Source organism: Sprattus sprattus (genome assembly GCF_963457725.1).
Source record: "Sprattus sprattus genome assembly, chromosome: 4".
Lineage (NCBI taxonomy): Eukaryota > Metazoa > Chordata > Actinopteri > Clupeiformes > Clupeidae > Sprattus > Sprattus sprattus.
Genome location: NC_137923.1, coordinates 20,226,183 through 20,243,119, shown reverse-complemented (window position 1 = coordinate 20,243,119; position 16,937 = coordinate 20,226,183). Strand labels below are relative to the sequence as shown.

The 16,937-nt window shown below is 43.9% G+C and overlaps 2 protein-coding genes across 4 annotated transcripts in view; one reads left to right on the top strand and one right to left on the bottom strand.

Moving 5' to 3' along the window:
- The first annotated feature begins 20 nt into the window (after positions 1-20).
- abhd4 (abhydrolase domain containing 4, N-acyl phospholipase B) lies at positions 21-6,210 on the top strand. 3 transcript variants are annotated; one of them, XM_080836895.1, is made up of 9 exons: positions 21-159; positions 493-575; positions 1,146-1,234; positions 1,513-1,617; positions 1,917-2,205; positions 3,382-3,566; positions 4,286-4,397; positions 4,808-4,994; positions 5,321-6,210. In XM_080836895.1, the coding sequence occupies exons 3-9, from the start codon at positions 1,195-1,197 to the stop codon at positions 5,408-5,410; spliced, it is 1,008 nt and encodes a 335-aa protein (XP_080693021.1). In that variant the 5' UTR covers positions 21-159; positions 493-575; positions 1,146-1,194; the 3' UTR covers positions 5,411-6,210. The 3 variants fall into 3 exon arrangements, with proteins under 3 accessions (XP_080693021.1, XP_080693022.1, XP_080693020.1); XM_080836896.1 differs by having other exon boundaries at positions 31-159; positions 498-575; XM_080836894.1 differs by lacking the exon at positions 493-575 and having other exon boundaries at positions 113-159.
- Positions 6,211-7,726: 1,516 nt separating this feature from the next.
- LOC308364556 (protein-glutamine gamma-glutamyltransferase K-like) overlaps positions 7,727-16,937 on the bottom strand; it is a 19,078-nt gene continuing 9,867 nt past the window's right edge. Inside the window, exons 5-14 of the mRNA XM_080837718.1 lie at positions 15,822-15,940; positions 15,600-15,707; positions 14,553-14,730; positions 13,004-13,142; positions 12,324-12,516; positions 11,740-11,893; positions 11,023-11,307; positions 10,507-10,667; positions 9,933-10,069; positions 7,727-9,325 (exon numbers count right to left, since the gene is read on the bottom strand). Coding sequence (XP_080693844.1) covers positions 9,181-9,325; positions 9,933-10,069; positions 10,507-10,667; positions 11,023-11,307; positions 11,740-11,893; positions 12,324-12,516; positions 13,004-13,142; positions 14,553-14,730; positions 15,600-15,707; positions 15,822-15,940 — 1,619 coding nt within the window. The 3' untranslated portion in view covers positions 7,727-9,180. The remainder of the gene's footprint in view (positions 9,326-9,932; positions 10,070-10,506; positions 10,668-11,022; positions 11,308-11,739; positions 11,894-12,323; positions 12,517-13,003; positions 13,143-14,552; positions 14,731-15,599; positions 15,708-15,821; positions 15,941-16,937) is intronic.

Below are 16,937 nucleotides of genomic sequence, written 5' to 3'. Positions count from 1 at the left end.
TAGTGTTATTGAATCAGCTGTGATATCAACCGGTAAGGCGTAACATGTCCTCTGTGTTGAATGAAATGTTGTAGTAGCGTCATTGATGCTTGTCGTATAATGTTAACGAAATATCACATCTCCATCGAACGCTGCTATGCAAGACGAGACCGAATTTGAGTAAGTATCAAAACTGAAAAGTTTACGCTATAACAATTTATAAAATGGTTGATCCGATACGCTCCACCTCTAGTTTGTGTAACATTAGTTTGCCACTGGTGAATTTATGCGAAGTTATGCTTCTGTGGTCTCGTGTTCTTTCAATGTTACGTAACCTCCAACATAAATGTGGCACTTTGATGGCCAGGCATTACTCTTGATATGGGCTACTGTATTGTCAGAGATCTTGTGTAATCTTTTTCATTATTATTATTTTAAGAGTTGTTACCATCACAATAACTATCTCTGGTAAATCCATCACAGCCTGATTTAATTGCGGTTGCCCTGTCTCAGTGTAGGTTTAGGCTCCCGCTGACATAGACAGGCCAACTCCTGTTTCATTGAAGTCCCCCTAAAGAGTGACTCGGATACACGGTGTGAGTCACAATGACCGAGCACTTTTGCAGTGTTTCAATTAGCTTATCTTTGGTTGCTGTAGGTAGTACTAGTCCTCTGAGTAGTATGACATTGTAAACAATATGCATGTCTTCACCTTGCCATACCAACATAACTGTGTGTACTGTGTAGTGAGCTCAAAGTCATAGATTCATTAATCAGCATGTTCCAGTGTGGTGATTAGCCTAATGTATATAAGTTGTAAAATTATCACAAAGCCATATGGACTTTAATTTCTGTAGATCAAACATCCCTTTGTCTCATCAAATGTATGTGACGTTATATTTGAATGTGTGGCTGGAATGGCAATTAATTTGACAGCTGCACTGGTCCTATACCTTAATCGTGGTAGCTGACCTTTGCCAGCCTTGTGTGATTAGTAGTCCACTGAGGATGATATGAGAGTTTGTAGAGCATGTTGGAATGTGAGATGGATTGCCTGTGGGTGTGTTTGTTGTGTTTGCCAACCCTTTTCAACTTGTGTTTGCCGTCATTGTTCAACTGTACGGTTGCCTGCCATAGGCCTCATCCTGTTCACGGATCTTTTTCAGGGATACCAGCGGGAACTGGTCGTGGTGGCCGTCCTGGAGGCCAACATCCATGTCCCTTCTGAAGACTGCAGAGGCCAAGATCCTTGCCTGTAAGTCACCCTTTTGGGGACACTTTAATTGCGCAGTCCCCAGTGAGAGAACATTTTACTGACACACAGACTACAAATATGCCACGTGCTTAACCTACTGTTTCTCTTGGGTTATGTGTCATTACCGCTGTGGACAAGACATCCTATTTGTTTGGTAGTGCACATGTCATTTCTCCATTATTTTTTGAAAGCTACAATTGTACAAAAAATGATTCATGTCCTCTGTGACCCAAACTTATATAACATAAGATAATAATGTCCATTTGTCTCCCTTTAAGGTCTGCGTAATGATGTGTGGGCCCGCTTTGTGACACTCCCTGATCAGAACCGGATATGGACCCTGACCGTCACCAACAAAACAGTCCGCCGGGCCTCAGAACAAGGTGGGCTAATTCTCTCTCTCTCTCTCTGCTTCTAAGCTAATTTTATGTATACACATATGCCTATTTTTCTTTGACCCCTGCTATTGTGTATACTGCGTTTGAAGGGTAATTATTCATCCCATGTAGCAAGACCCCCTAACAATAACAAGAAATATTGTATTATCATTATAAGCTCAATGGCACCTCCTTAACCTACTGTTGCTTGGTACCTAATCTAACTTCACTTCCCTCTCCTCCCTCTCCTCTTTCTCCTCCTTTTTTAAAATTCTACTCCTACTTTCTCTCTCTTTCTCTCCCAGCCTCTAAGACCCCGTTGGTAATGGTGCATGGCTTTGGTGGTGGGGTGGGCCTCTGGATCCGTAACCTGGACTCGCTGAGCCGCTCACGACCCGTCCACGCCTTCGACTTGCTGGGGTTCAGCCGCAGCTCGCGGCCCCCTTTCCCCACAGACGCCGAGCTGGCCGAGGACCAGTCGGTCAACTCGATTGAGCAGTGGAGGCAGGCGGTGGGCCTGGAACGCATGATCCTGCTTGGGCACAGCCTAGGGGGATACCTCGCCACGTCATATGCCACACGCTACCCCGACAGGTGAGGGATAAAATTAGCCCTTTTTACACATGAGGGGTGTGTAACAGTCTAGGGGCTACCTGCCAACATCTTGCGGTACCCCAAGAGGACAGGGGAGACATTACAGCCATAGTTAGCTTTTTTTACTGAGACATGAGAGGTTAGAGATGATTATTTAGAGGATGGTTCCCTACGCTATGCACCACACTGAAAGGTGAGGTGTGTCACTAAGGCTACTGTCCTTAAGTCCTTACTGTGTGGGTCAACTCCTACCAGAGGGATGATGGATGACATTAGGGCCTCCATCCACACTTTACTACTGAGAGGTTAGAGTTTACATTAGGGCCACAGTTAAATCTTTTCCTCGTATTTCAGCTCCGTCCTTGGAAATGAGAGGTGACTTTGGACCCAGTCAGACCTTTACTGAGACGGCCTAAGTGCACACTTTAGCGATCAACTCTTTAGGAGAGAGAAGAACAGCCTCAGTCGGACCTCAGTGATCAACTCTTTAGGAGAGAAGTAAACAGCCTCAGTGTACTTCTGTTTGAGAGGTGGCGTTCAGGCCTCAGTCAGCATGTCTCAGTGTAGGGACCCTGGCCGTGTGTGAAGTCAAACATTCAGCGATATGGCACAAGGACTAGTGCTATATCATGGATAATGGAAAGCCACTTGCGTGCTATATCACTTCTGTAAAACCAAATGCACATATTCATTACAAAAGTAAACTAGAAGTGGGTTTCTTGTCCTGATTCTGTTCTGGCTGTAATCTATCTGATTGTCGTATACTTTCTTGGCAGTTTGTTTAACCAATTGGTCAAACCAGATACTTAGGGTGTTATCTGGACTATGTAAAAGTAAAATTTACTATACAAAGAAATATCAATAAAGCTGGAATGGTGTTATCTCAGTCAGCAGCAAGGTTCAGAAATCTTTGGAAGATACCTCACATCGTGTTGTGCATGAAAAGTTAATGGCATACACTTATATGTTGCCCTGATGATAATTAATTCCATTCCATTAATAGTTCCATGTCCCTCATGTTTTTTCTGCATTTTAGCAATACTGCCTAATCTTGAACTTTGCCGTGACCTGCTGGGATAACACGTTCTAAGTAGCTCCAACGATTGGTTTATGTATGCTATTCTTAAAGGTGTTTATTTGGTGGTGCTGTGTTAAAAGTGTTGTTTCCTAATGCAGAGTGTCCCACCTGATCCTGGTGGACCCGTGGGGTTTCCCCGAGCGGCCACAGCCCGAGGCCATTGACTCGGCAGGGCAGAATCTGGGGGTGAAGCGGCCAGCACCACCTCGCTGGGTCAAGGCCATCGCATCCCTGTTCAGCCTTTTCAACCCGCTGGCTGTCATCAGAGCTGCAGGACCCTGGGGTGAGTGTGTGTGTGTGTGTGGGTGTGTGTGGGTGTGTGTGGGTGTGTGTGTGCGAGAGAGTGTACAGTTGGAAAAAGAGGTTGACTTAGAGTAAGAGAGACAACCAAATCTGATCATGGAATATACTGCTCTTATATTTTGTCTTTATCTGTAGGCAATGGCATCCATTATCTTAGCCATGGTTTGCTTCATTTGAAGTTTCACTATCATCGACATTATTGGTAGCATGCTGCTAAATTAAGTAACAACACTGAGACAAGACGTGTCCCATTTTATGTCTACACCTGCATTTCCTAAAATCCTCTTCTTTTTCTCCTGACTTTTTTTCTTGTGTGTCTGACTCAAAATGTAGCTGAAGCTGATATTGTTTCTTTTTATTGACGAAGAATTCCATCACTTTCATAATTGAGTCTATGTGTTCCATGTCAATGATGTATGTATGAAGGTGAAGTAGCATGGTTTATGCAGATGAGATGTAAAAACGAGTCCATGTGACTTAAGTAAAGTCCTCCCTTGCACTTCCAAGTCATACATTGGATGGTGGAGTTATCTGCATGCCAGATTTGTACTAAATGAAATGCAAATGACAGAACTGGATATATTCTCTGCGCTTGTAATGTCTGTTACATCTATCACTTTTCTTAACTTCATCTAATCTGTTTCTCTTGTGCAGTTTGTCTTCATGCATCTCACTGTCTTTGTATTTTTGTATGTGCAGGACCAGGCTTGGTTACGAGGTTTCGTCCTGACTTCAAACGGAAATTTGAGGATATTTTTGATGATAACACTATGACCGAATACCTCTACCACTGTAACGCCCAGACCCCAAGGTATTAGCAATGGACTGTTTAAACATAAAAACATTATATGATCATGTGTGCATCTTCAAGAATCAAATTTGATCTGTGAAAGGCGATGACAACTTTTTTCAAACATCTAGTAATTGAATTTAGTTAGTAGAGTAACAGTGTCTCTTCCACTCTCTCTCTCTCTTTACCTCTCTGTCTTGTTCCCTCTTCCTCCTCCTCCCTCTACCTCTTTTTCTCTCTTTCTATCTACCTCTCACTTGTATGGTTTCTTGGGTGCTTTTTGCCCCCCCCCCCTCTCTCTCTCATTCTCAATACTCCTCTCTCACACATCCTCCCTCCTTCCCTGTCTCTCTTTCGCTGTTTACCTCTCAAATCTGTCCTTCCTTCATATGCCCCCCCCCCCCACACACACACACACTTCTCTCTCCCAGTGGGGAGGTGGGCTTCAGGGCTTTGTCGGAGTCTCTGGGCTGGGCGAAGAGGCCAATGATGCAGCGGGTGCACCTGCTCCCGCCCGAGCTGCCTGTGACCATGCTGTACGGAGCGCGCTCCTGGGTGGACAGTTCCTCTGGACACAGGGTGGCCCAGATCAGAGGACAGAGCCCCACACGTGTCATTGTGAGTCAACGCAGACGGGAAACAGGGCAGTGGAGTAGAGAATGGCAGAGATAATGATATGAAAGAATTGTCATGAAGTGATACGAGATAATAGTGCAGAAATGGTATAGAGAAGTAAATAGAAAATGAGGGTCAATAGTTTAATTGGGGCTTCAGAAGTAAAAGCATACAGGAAAGGTCTTTCCAGTGGCAAGAACAGAGGTGTCTGCAGGAATACTTATATAAGGGGAAAGTCAATGCTAGATTTTAAGGTTATTACTGAACTGAAATGGGGGACAGAGGTCAATATGTATGCTTGTTAAATAATGTTTTATGTTTCTCCACAGGTGGTTCCTGATGCCTCTCATCATGTCTATGCTGACCAGTATGAAATATTCAATAATGAAGTGCAGAAACTCTGTGATACTGTGGACTGAATATGGTGTGTGTGTGTGTGTGTGTGTGTCTCTGTGTGTGTGTCTCTGTGTGTGTGTCTCTGTGTGTGTGTGTGTGTGTGTGTGGGGGGGGGTGTCTGTGTGCCGGAGTCTGTGTCTGTGTTTGCCAGAGCAGGTGCAGTGCTGTTAGTGTGTGTGTGTGCACATGCAAGTGTGGGTGTGCACGTGTGTGTGTGTGTGTGTGTGTGTGTGTGTGTGTGTGTGTGTATGTATACAGCTGGGCCTTATTGCCAGTTGCCAAAAGCCCTGCCGATTGGATGAAGTTCAGTTATGTGAATCAGGTTGTGCCCTGGCTGAGTGATTTGGCTCCTGCTCTCTGATTGTGCACATATCTGACTCCCTGTCTGAATTCTCCTCCATTTTACACTAACATGTTAACCACATGACACATGGTGCTTACACAATCTGAACGTCGGAAAATATTTATAAAGAGGTTTAAAGAGGTTGCCACTAAAGGATGTATGAGCCCTATATGAATCAGAGGTTGCCACTTAAGGATGTATAAGCTCTATTTGAATCAGAGATTGCCACTAAAGGATGTATAAGCTCTATTTGAATCAGAGATTGCCACTAAAGGATGTATAAGGTGTATTTGAATCAGGGGTTGGCACTTAAGGATGTATGAGCTCTATGTGAATGAGTGCAGTTCATTCAGTGCAGGCTTCACACTCTGTTACTGGAATGTAAATTGTGCGTTCTTGGAGACTTGTTTTCCAGGCACTTGGACTCTTATGTTTAATGGATGAACCTCCATGAGTTTTATTACCCACTATTGCAATAAAAGTTTGTATGTTTCACATTTTGAAATCCTCTTATTGGTACTACTTTTTCAACCTGAACATAATAGAAACAGTTGTTGTGGCTCTACATCAAGGCCACCGGTTAGTTACTCACAGAGCCACATACTGATGAAATAGGCCTTACTTGAACTGAGTACCACTAAGGATAAAAGCTCCTGACAACTGGATAAATGTATGAAATGACATGATTCATCTAATCAACTGCTACTTCACAGCATCTTGCCATTAAATATTAGAAGGGGGAGATACGTTCCGTTATGTTATATTATATTACATAGAACACCACTAGAGGTCAGTAGTACTCCGCCAGATGAGGTGAGTCTGTGGTAGATTTATGCAGGGAATCTTGCGGTCGGTGCATGCTGGGAACCTGGAGACTAAATGAGAAATTTAACACATATTTGAAAGGTCTGTGTCAAAGTGCTGAGTGCACAAGTTCCTACGAACTCAAATCACACAAAATTGCTTACACATGTGTTAATGCTGTTAACCTTTCCATTGTAAGGCTGATGATAAATGGATACCAAGAAACACAATTTAGTTACAAACTATTTTCTTTACAAACAAACATTAAGACACTGTCTGCTTATACAGTACAGTACAGTAATCATACAGTAGAATCAATACGGAAATCCAGAGATTTACACCCCCATTTATTGTGATACCACAATCAACCAAGTCTGTATGGCATCTGGGCCAGTTGTGCAAATGTGCTGTTACAACAACTCTACCTATATGACTATACCTTGTGTGAGTGAGATTTGAGTTAATAATTACTAAGAAATATTTTCTCTGTGTGTGTGTGTGTGTCTAAAAAAAGACAAATTACTTACAAAGCACACCACAATGGAAGGATGCCACAGAAGTCAAGAGTTGATAAACATTCCCCAGTTCAATAAGTGTCCTGTGGTCATGTGTGTCATTTTGGTATGAAATGGCCGAATAGCCTTTACAGAGTTTATTATACAGTGCCAGGGTTTGGAGTGTGGGGTGAGGTATGTGACAGACTAAAGAAGAATGTCCCTGTTTGTAAACATAACTCCGTTGCAATGGAAAAATATCCACCAACCATTTTTGACACTCCTTTTTATTAGACATTTAGCCCTGCCCCATCCTGAAATGTAACCTAGCAATTATTCTTGATCCAAGACTGACACACCTGGCTAAATAAGCTTGGAATGTTATCAGGACGAATCATGCAGAAGAAAACCTCATGTTGGGTTAATTTAGCTTAGATAAATCCTTTTCATTTAATTTCAGTTTCTTTTCAACTAGTTCACTATGTCTTAGCGTATGTAATGTCAATGTAGTTAAACACTGAGAAATAGCACTGAACATTGTTTGTGAATACTGTCCTGAAAATAATATCTCAATTATTTCATCAGTAAATATGCTCTGGCCTTTCGCTGACTGCATCAACACAATTACATTAACAGAGCTGATTCACAACACAATCACCAACGTACATCTTGTTTTAATAGCAACAAAATATAGCATCTGACAAACAACAATAATGTAAATACATCGATAAATAATAATCGTATTAGTAGTAATGACCGTCACTACAGTATGCATTCTATGCTTTTCTTCATTTGACCTTTTTAAGTGCAGGACATATTACAAGCATTTGGAAATTATTAACCAATAATTTGTAAATGTGACATCAAAAATGGCACAGTCTTGTATAGGGGCTTAATACTGTGATCATGATTATTTATCCACCACGGATTTCTCTGGTGTTTTAGGGCATTGATCATGTAGACTACATAACAGCAAAAATCTCAGCTTCAAACCTCTGGTACAGTGCATAACATGTTGGTACAAAAGTGGCAAAACTAGAAAACACATGTACATTCCAGCACTTGAAACACTGTTATTCATCAAGTAAAGGGCTATTTTTATTTCACTTTGTGGAAAACATTCCCATACTTCTAATAAGAAGACAACCAGGGCTATTGTCATGATGCTTTGTAATCACCTTGTCTGAAACACCCTCATAATGAAAATGACCACATTTTTATAAAAAGAATCAATGCTGCCATGTTTCTTTCCGTCTGGAGGACCTTTAGTAAACAAAGCATACCTCACACTCACAAAGGCACTTTATATCCTCCTAAGGGGATGCTGCCAGCCCACCCCTCAAAGCCCAGAAACAGTGCTGGGTTTCATGTTCTTTAAAGATGCATTGAAATGGGAATCACATATGGATGCATGACGTCAGCTCAGTGGTTTTATTATGCAACCAGAGCTTAATATTACACGAATTAAAGAATGTAATAAATCTCTAGTAAATGTTAACAACAGCCTTTGTTTGGTTTCACCTTCAATACATGAAATTCTTGTTAAAATGATACTAATTATGGTTAATTGTTTATAAAGGTAAAGAGAGTGAGAAAGGCGTTGGTCTCAGGCTAGACATAACTTTGGCACTGCATGGCGAGAGTTCACAGTCAGGAGTCGACTCTGAGTCTACATACCCACCCCTATTCCCCACATATTCCAGTCATTTTATCCAAGAATGTCCAATCAATTTTTAGTGGTTTTAAAATTTAAATTCTATTAATGCTATACCCAGCCTACATGTAGTTTACATTTTTGCATGGCTGTCTCCAGATATATATAGTTCGTATATATATTTATAATATATTGTACACCTGGCTATGCAAGACTAGAGAAGACTGGTCTTGTGTCATGTTTAAGAACAGAATGTGACTGAGAATCTGACTTTTGACTTTCTCCAGTAAGTCACACTGAAGGAGTGTAAAAAAAGGTAGAGCACTGTAACAATAGGCTGAGAGGTAGACCCTACACCGACCTTTAAAAATACTGTGCATGATTTGCTGAAGGGTGGTGTAGGTAGGGGGGTGGGGGTAGACTGAGGACTTGTAGCTTACACAGACAGGAAGTCTGGTGTCTGTGAGAGAGGCACAGTGGCAGGTTCACAGTTGTTGCTCAGCTCTCTTGCACCTGGATGTCAGCGACGCCGTGCACCTGCGTGAGCTGCTTGCAGTCAAGCGCCGCCAGCAGCTTCCTGGTCCCTGCCAGTGACGGGATGAAGTGCTCCGTCACCGTCACCGTGGAGTGGCGGCCCACATCACTGAGAGAGAGAGAGAGAGAGAGAGAGATGGGATAAGGGGGTTAGACACACACACACACACAGAGAAAGAGAGAGAGAGATAGGTTACGGGGGTGAGAGAGAGAGAGAGAGAGAGAGAGGCGATAGAAAGGAAGATGGACAGTGAGAGTGAGAAAGACATTGAGGAGGAGAAAAACAGAGAGAGAGAGAGAGAGAATAAGTGAGTACATGAGCATACACAAGGGCAGGGAAGGTTTTAGGCAGTAGGTCAGGGTTGTTGTTCGGCCTCTCAAAAGTTAAAAAAAGGTAAAAAAAAAGGTTCAAAAAAAGGTTCAAAACCACCCACTCCCTCAGTAACGCGTCTACATGTTCTGAGTGTGTGGGGTTCTTACCATATCTGTGTGTGTGTGTGTAGCATGTGTATGGTTCTTACCCTATCTGTGTGTCTGTGTAGCGTGTGTGTGGTTCTTACCCTATCTGTGTGTGTGTCTAGCGTGTGTGTGGTTCTTACCATATCTGTGTGTGTGTGTGTAGCGTGTGTGTGGTTCTTACCCTATCTGTGTGTCTGTGTAGCATGTTTGTGGTTCTTACCCTATCTGTGTGTCTGTGTAGCGTGTGTGGTTCTTACCCTATTTGAATGGGGTGGAGGTCCCTCAGTCCTAGCCCCTCCACACGCAGGAACACATTACGCAGTGTAGACGGCAGTGGGTTGGTGAAGGTGATCTTAGCTGACATCTGCTTCCCCACCACTGCCTCTCCTTCAGGCTGAAACCACAGACAGATGCAATCAAAGGCAGACCACGGATGAGGGCAGACATAACATAATAACACATTAGCCTAAGTGAACAGCAACAAGTAATTCGTAACACTTTAAAAAAAACACTTCACCAATGTAGTTGATTCATTAATGATATTCATGCTTAAAAAATTACAATGTCTGTTAAATGTCTGTGTTTACTTTTTTGAATTACACTGTACATTATGGTCCTATCTATTATGTGATTCATTACTTGAACCGCCAACCAACTCCCACAAGCAATATTAAGTGCTATGAATTATAAATCATTGACCATTACCAAGTAAAATAACATTACCTCTTACTAATGGGCAAAAGTATTAATTAAAATTATGCTTAGTAGGCTTCATAACATTATGAACTGCTGTTAGTAAATTGCGGTGGTAGTCTCCATGTTGATGTGTACCTTGATGTTGATGTCGGGTGTGCGGAGCCGGAAGCTGGTTTGAGAGGCCAGCACCTGCTGGGTTTCAGCGACCCGACCTGACACGGTCAGCATCAGTGCCGCTTGGTCCACCAGCTGGTCCTGATAATGCTGGTAGGGCAGGACCCAATTAATGGTCTTCACTGGGGAAGGGGAGAGAGAGTGTGTGATTCAAGACATTTAAAGACTAATGAACACAATTCCATTTATTCACTAATTCATTCTTTTAGACATTTGTTTGTTTGTAATTTCATTCATTCGTTCATCAAGACAAATGTGCTTATTCATCACATGAACTACATCACATTAATAAAAGAATGGACATAATGAAAATGTCTTTTGTCTACCTCTTCTCCTCTAATCCTTCCTGAGATTGGTTAGGTTTATCCCTATTGTATGGCCAGTGTCTTTAAACCCATGTACTATATCATTCTATTTCAGACTATGGTGTAAAAGGTTATGGCATAGAGGCAGCAATCAAATGCCATGCTGCCTCACCTTCATTGGGCATGAGCTCCACTGGCAGCTTGTCCTTCTTGACAGTGCCCTTCAGCACACCGGTGTAGTACATGACCGCCACCTGACTGTGGAGGTTGGTACTGCGGGCCTGTGAGCTCAGGTTTGTCACCACGATAGTGAGCTGGGCGTCAGCCCCCATGCGAGGGCCATCCCCTTCCAGCTTCACCTCCACGCTCACGTCCTCAGCCATAGGGGAGGAATAGGTGAAGGGCTTGGTGCCATAGCGACTGGCAGTCTCCACGGCGATGCGCTCCTCTTCTGAGCCTTTGTATTTGAAGAGAAGAATGAAGATCATTCATCAATATGGAGTGATTTACTTTAAGATACCAGCTCAGGTATACATTTGTAATACATTTATGAAAGTATATTTACTGTGGATGTCTTATCATATAATACATATGATCAATACGATCATATAATCATTATTAAATCAAATCATATTATAATTGTTAGGCTGCATTGTGGATATGATATTCAGGACCATCCCCTTCATACCATCAGGACATGACCAATCATGCCCTCATTTTGCAGTCCATCCAGCATCAATTCACTGTCTGTGAGCCTTACCCTTGGGGTGTCTCTCTCGTGTGTGTGTGTGTGTGTGTGTGTGTGTGTGTGTGTGTGTGTGTGTGTGTGTGTGTGTGTGTGTGTGTGTGCTGTAAGAATGTTATTAAAAGTGACTTTGATGAGCCCTACCCTCTGTGTGTTTGTACAGGTGTGTGATGTCCTCGCGTTTGCTGGAGCCCACTGCCTTGGTACTGATAAAGCGGCCTACAGCTTTCTTCTCGCTGTGGACTTGGCTGAAAGTGCCATCCAGGTTGCGCTGCCAGTAGATCTTATCACTGTTCACCTGAGGACACGGAGAAACAAGGGGTAAGGTGATGTGAACTTGAAGCCATATTCAGGCTTTCATTTATAGCTGGTGGGATGTGGCAGCTTTTCAAGCATTCTAAAGGAAAACTAGTAAGTCATCAATATAGATCCTTTGTGAAATGTGTGTGTAGGTATGCTAATACTACCAAAAATGTTTTTAGAATCCTATCATACAGGCATCTCAGGACATGCTCTGATTTAACAGTGCACAGAAAGTAATGTCATAAAATTTGTTCAGTTTAATTATACCCCATCCAAAAGGTGGGCTTGGTCCAAAACTATATAACCTGCCCCGAGATGAAAGCCATTCATTGTGAAATAACAAGGGGCAAGCACAGACTGGCTTTTACTGCCACAGACTCTCAGAAGTTCAGAATCAAACTGAGCCGCAGCAACAGTGGTCTCACCTCGGCAAACACAAATGGCGTGTCGTGCTTGAGGTACACCTGGCCGGTGCGAATGGCGGTGACGGAGGCTGGGCCACAGCGGAAGGTGCCCTGACTGGTCTCCTGCGGGGTCGAGTCAACCGCCTGCCAGCCGCCCATGCCAGGGGGCAGGTCAGGACGGGCCATCCAGCAGTCGTTCCACACGTGGAAGTTCCTGAGTGAGAGAGAGGGAGGGAGAGAGAGGGAGATGGAGGAACAGAGGGTAGAGATAGATGGAGGGAGGGAGGTGGAGAGGGGGCCAGGAGAAATAGGGAGTCAGAAAAGCAGAAAGGATTAAGGGAGGAAAGGGAGAGGGAGAAAGAGAGAAGAAAAAACATGAGAAAGAGGCAGAAAGGCAGAGAATTACAGTGAGAAAACTCTTGACTTGTCATCCATAACGGTCTCATAAAATGGTAATTGTTTTCAAAACACATTCCATTTACACGTGTTTACATTAGCACGCTTAATGTGTTTAGCTTAGGCTGTGCTTTCTGTTCCATGACATCTCCAGAGCCCTATTGGCCACTGCCCTGTGACCCTATACTGAGTCTTAACTTAGGCCGAGCTGATTCTGAGAGACGTATGTTAGCCAGACCCGTGCCATTGTGACTCTTGTACATGATCCAGTGGAAGATAAAGAGGAAGTGTAAACAAAGCCTCACCACACTGAGTCAGAGTTGAGGTAGTCAATGGGCTCCATGTTCTCGTCAAAGTACACATCAGTTGTCAGGGAGACGTCGGTGTCATGGGCGGACTGGAAGTTGGTTACGCTGCGGCTGGGGACACCCAAACACCTGAGCACTGCCAGGTAGAACAAGAGAGAGACAAAAGAGAGAGACAGAGAGAGAGAGAGATGGAGAAAGACAGATATGGATAGAGAGAGATAGAGGGATGGAGAGAGACAAGGGGGGATAGAGGGTGAGTGAGATAGAAGGGTAGTTGTGGTGGGAGGTTGGGGGATGTCAACTTAACAACTGCAATTATGTACCATTCTGTAGGTCACACGACAAAGCCTTGACCTCTCACACTCGTAAAACTCAAGTGTGGGGATGTGTCTTAAGTAGATTATTATTAAATTATTTACATTTCATAGCAGTGAAAAACATGGACCTCCCCAATGACTTTCACCACAACTAATCAGATAAGATAACCACACCAACAACTACACTGGACCCAATAACCTAAGAAACATGTGACTATACTGCACTGAGGAAGCAGAGGGAACTCTGACATGACTTGACTTAGCACTCTAGTGTGACTATAGTAACCAATCAATTTAATTTATCAAGGAAAAACATTTACTTCCCCTTAAACTTCCACCATAAACAAAGACACTTATAGTAGTCGTTGTTGTAGACCATAGTAGCCCTTTACTTTCATTTATCAGAGGAAAGCACCCACACCCCCTTCACCATGAAAAAATACACTCATTGTAGGACTGTGGACTATACTATCCCCTTAACTTCATTTATCAGAAGAACACACCCACATCCCTTTGGGATTCTAAGAAAACGAAATAGGAAATGACAGTAAATGAACTATTGGTATTTCAGCAGCGTAACTCCAGCACCGAGGGAGCAGAGAGAGGTGAAGGTGGGTGTGTCAGACTCGTAGGCTTGGCAGGGAGGCTAGGAGTGCAGCCGCTATGAGGTATGGCAGGAATGTGGCCTAGATCTCCTTAACAGGAGGCCCTATCTCAGAGCCGTGTGAGGGTCTGAGGTTGGCTATTAATGTCCTCAGAGTGCATACTAGAGATGAGAGACAGAGCGAGGGGGCATGGGGCAAACATGCGCTCACACACACACACACATAGACACACACACACATACACACACACACACACACACACACACACACACACACACAAACACACACACAAACACACACACACACACGCGCGCAGACACACACAGACACACATACATCCACAAATTACATGCGAATCCACACGCACGCCTGCACCTGTTGTGGTGTCCCTAGATAGAATCAATAACTTGCTATTTTGAAAAGGCATTTCTCTCTCACACACACAGGCACACTGAGTAGTTCACCAGTTCAGACACAGCCTGACAGATTGACACTCACACTCTCCAGTCACAGACACATATACATAAACACACGGACACTCTCCAGTCCAGACACATAAACATGCATACACACAGACACATATACACACACAATCCCTTCCCCTCCACACACACAAAAACACACCCGTTGTAGTCACTCCAGAGAAGACCCAGCACTGGCCGTATTTTACGGGGGCTCCTCCCCCGTGGTAGTACTTCCTCAGGATGTCCACACTGCCACTCCAGGCTGTGGGAGATGTTCCGCCCACGTATTTCCCTGACCAGTTCCCCTCCAGAACGCCTAAGTCATCCGGAGAGTTGATCTGCACCACAGAGAGGCTTACTGCATGAGTGATTCCTCAGTCAAAATGATTAGGGGGACCAAATAGAATTGCATTGACACACACACACAGACACACACAGACACACACAGACACACACACACACGCACATGCAATGCATGTATAGGTTTGGTTTGTCACTCATTGACACTGATAGACAAAAATAAGACTGAACTGAGCTTTGGACTAGATCAGACCATTAATGTTCAAATTGATCGTGATCATCTTCATTATGGGCAATGGGATAGCACTTTGTGTATCTATGGATATATTTGGCCCTAGTTTCAACCAAAGTCTGTCATGCACAGCTGTAATGTGGCGTATGGGAGCATTGTCCTAACATATCCATGTTTTTTCTCTTATGACTTGAAAGTGAAAGTCCTCTCTATGGTAGAGGTGGTGTAGACACACACACACACTCTGAAATCCACCTCTGCATTTAACCCATCCAGGGAAGTGACACACACACAGTGAAGTGAGGTTACACACTAAACCGGAGCAGTGAGCTGCCTTTGGCGGCTCCCGGGGACCAGTCATCGGGGTAAGGTGCCTTGCTCAAGGGCACTTCAGCCGTGGATGTGGGCATGGGAGAGCAGTGATATACCACTTCCCCCACCCACATTTTTCCTTGTGGTCGGGGACTGAACCGGCCACCCTACGGTTTCCGGCCTGAAACCCTAACCAGTCGGCCACGGCTGCCTGTTGAATAAAATTAGCAAAGTGATTTTGCCCATTTTCTAAATATAGCTTTAGTTCATGCGCTAGACTTTGCTTGATGCTCGTTGCTAGTTGCTAGTTTCCAGTTGCCAGTGAATGAAATTAGGGCTCATTGTGTTAATGGTGGAACTCACCATAGCAGATATGACTCTGACCACATTGACGGGGTCTCCTCTGCCAGACGGGAGCACATCACTCTTCTCCAAAACATAGAGGCAGGCTTGCAGGATGTCCTTATCAAACTGATAAGAGAAAGCAAGAAACAGATATATAACTAACTAAACCATTTTCATGCCAGGCACTCTGCACCAGAACATGTCGGCCAGACTCCTCAGAGAACCTCGGCGTGTCCTCACCTGTCCAAAGTTCCAGGTGCGAGCTCCAATCTGTTTCTCTGTGCCGTAGTAGATCATCCCGGTGTCATTCAGCACATACTCATTCCTCTCCTCATCGTTGTCCATAAACACACTGTCCTCTGAAGACAGAAAGGTGGAGGAGAAGCATTTACGTTTTATCATCAATTTTACTCTGCTTTAGACTGACCCGTCTCCAATACTGTTCATGCATACAATTTCTTCTGTCCCCTGTCTTCAGAGGAAAAGCATTCAAGAGCCATCCTATTATTCTGGATTTTTCTTATTTTATTCCGTTCCATATCTTCTATGGCTAAAGGGGTGAGAGAAGTGAGACTGAAGACGACTCTGCATGGGCAGGAACAGCCGTCACCTTCCTCCCAAAGACGGGGAAGTGAGAAGGGCATAGAGTTGCAAAGACGGGTATGACAAACACTGCCCTAGCTCACACCAAGAACCCATGAAGAAGGTGTGGGTTTGGAGGGTAAACACTTAGTAGAGTGTTCCCACTACATTCCATCAGCAGCATTACGGTAACATCACCATAATTCCAGCAGAGAGGAGATCATAAGGGGGGAGGGGGTGTGGGACAGGGTGTGGGAAACATCATTACAGTAGTGTGTGTATATGAGTGTGTGTGTGTGTGTGTGTGTGTGTGTGTGTTTGTGTGTGTGTGTGTGTGTGTGTGTGTGTGTGTGTGTGTGTGTGTGTGTGTGTGTGTGTGTGTGTGAGAGAGAGAGAGAGAATGTTTGGAAAAACAGCAGTACAATAGAGTGGTCCCTCTGCAGTTACATCACCAGTGAGATATCTGAGCAGATCAGAGCAGGGTGCGGTGTGTGTGTTCGAGTGTGTGTGTGTGTGTGTGTGTGTGTGTGTGTGTGTATGTGTGTGTGTGTGTGTGTGTGTGTGTCTGTGTGTATGTTTGTGTATGTTTGTGTGTGTGTGTGTGTGTGTGTGTGTGTGTGTGTGTGTGTGTGCGTGCGTTTCTGTTTTACAGCTGTTTACTTTAAATGCTGCCACATGGCTGTGATTATCTCAATTCCAAACCACAGACAGGAGAGGTAGATAGAGAAAGAGAGCAAGGAAGACGGAGATGGAGAAGGAGAGAGAGGGAGAGAC

Coding starts and splice junctions, on each gene's coding strand:
- abhd4 (XM_080836894.1), top strand. CDS start 137: ATGCAAGACGAGACCGAATTTGA. Junction 160..1,145: donor CAAGACGAGACCGAATTTGA/GTAAGTATCAAA, acceptor GATCTTTTTCAG/GGATACCAGCGGGAACTGGT. Junction 1,618..1,916: donor CCGCCGGGCCTCAGAACAAG/GTGGGCTAATTC, acceptor TTTCTCTCCCAG/CCTCTAAGACCCCGTTGGTA.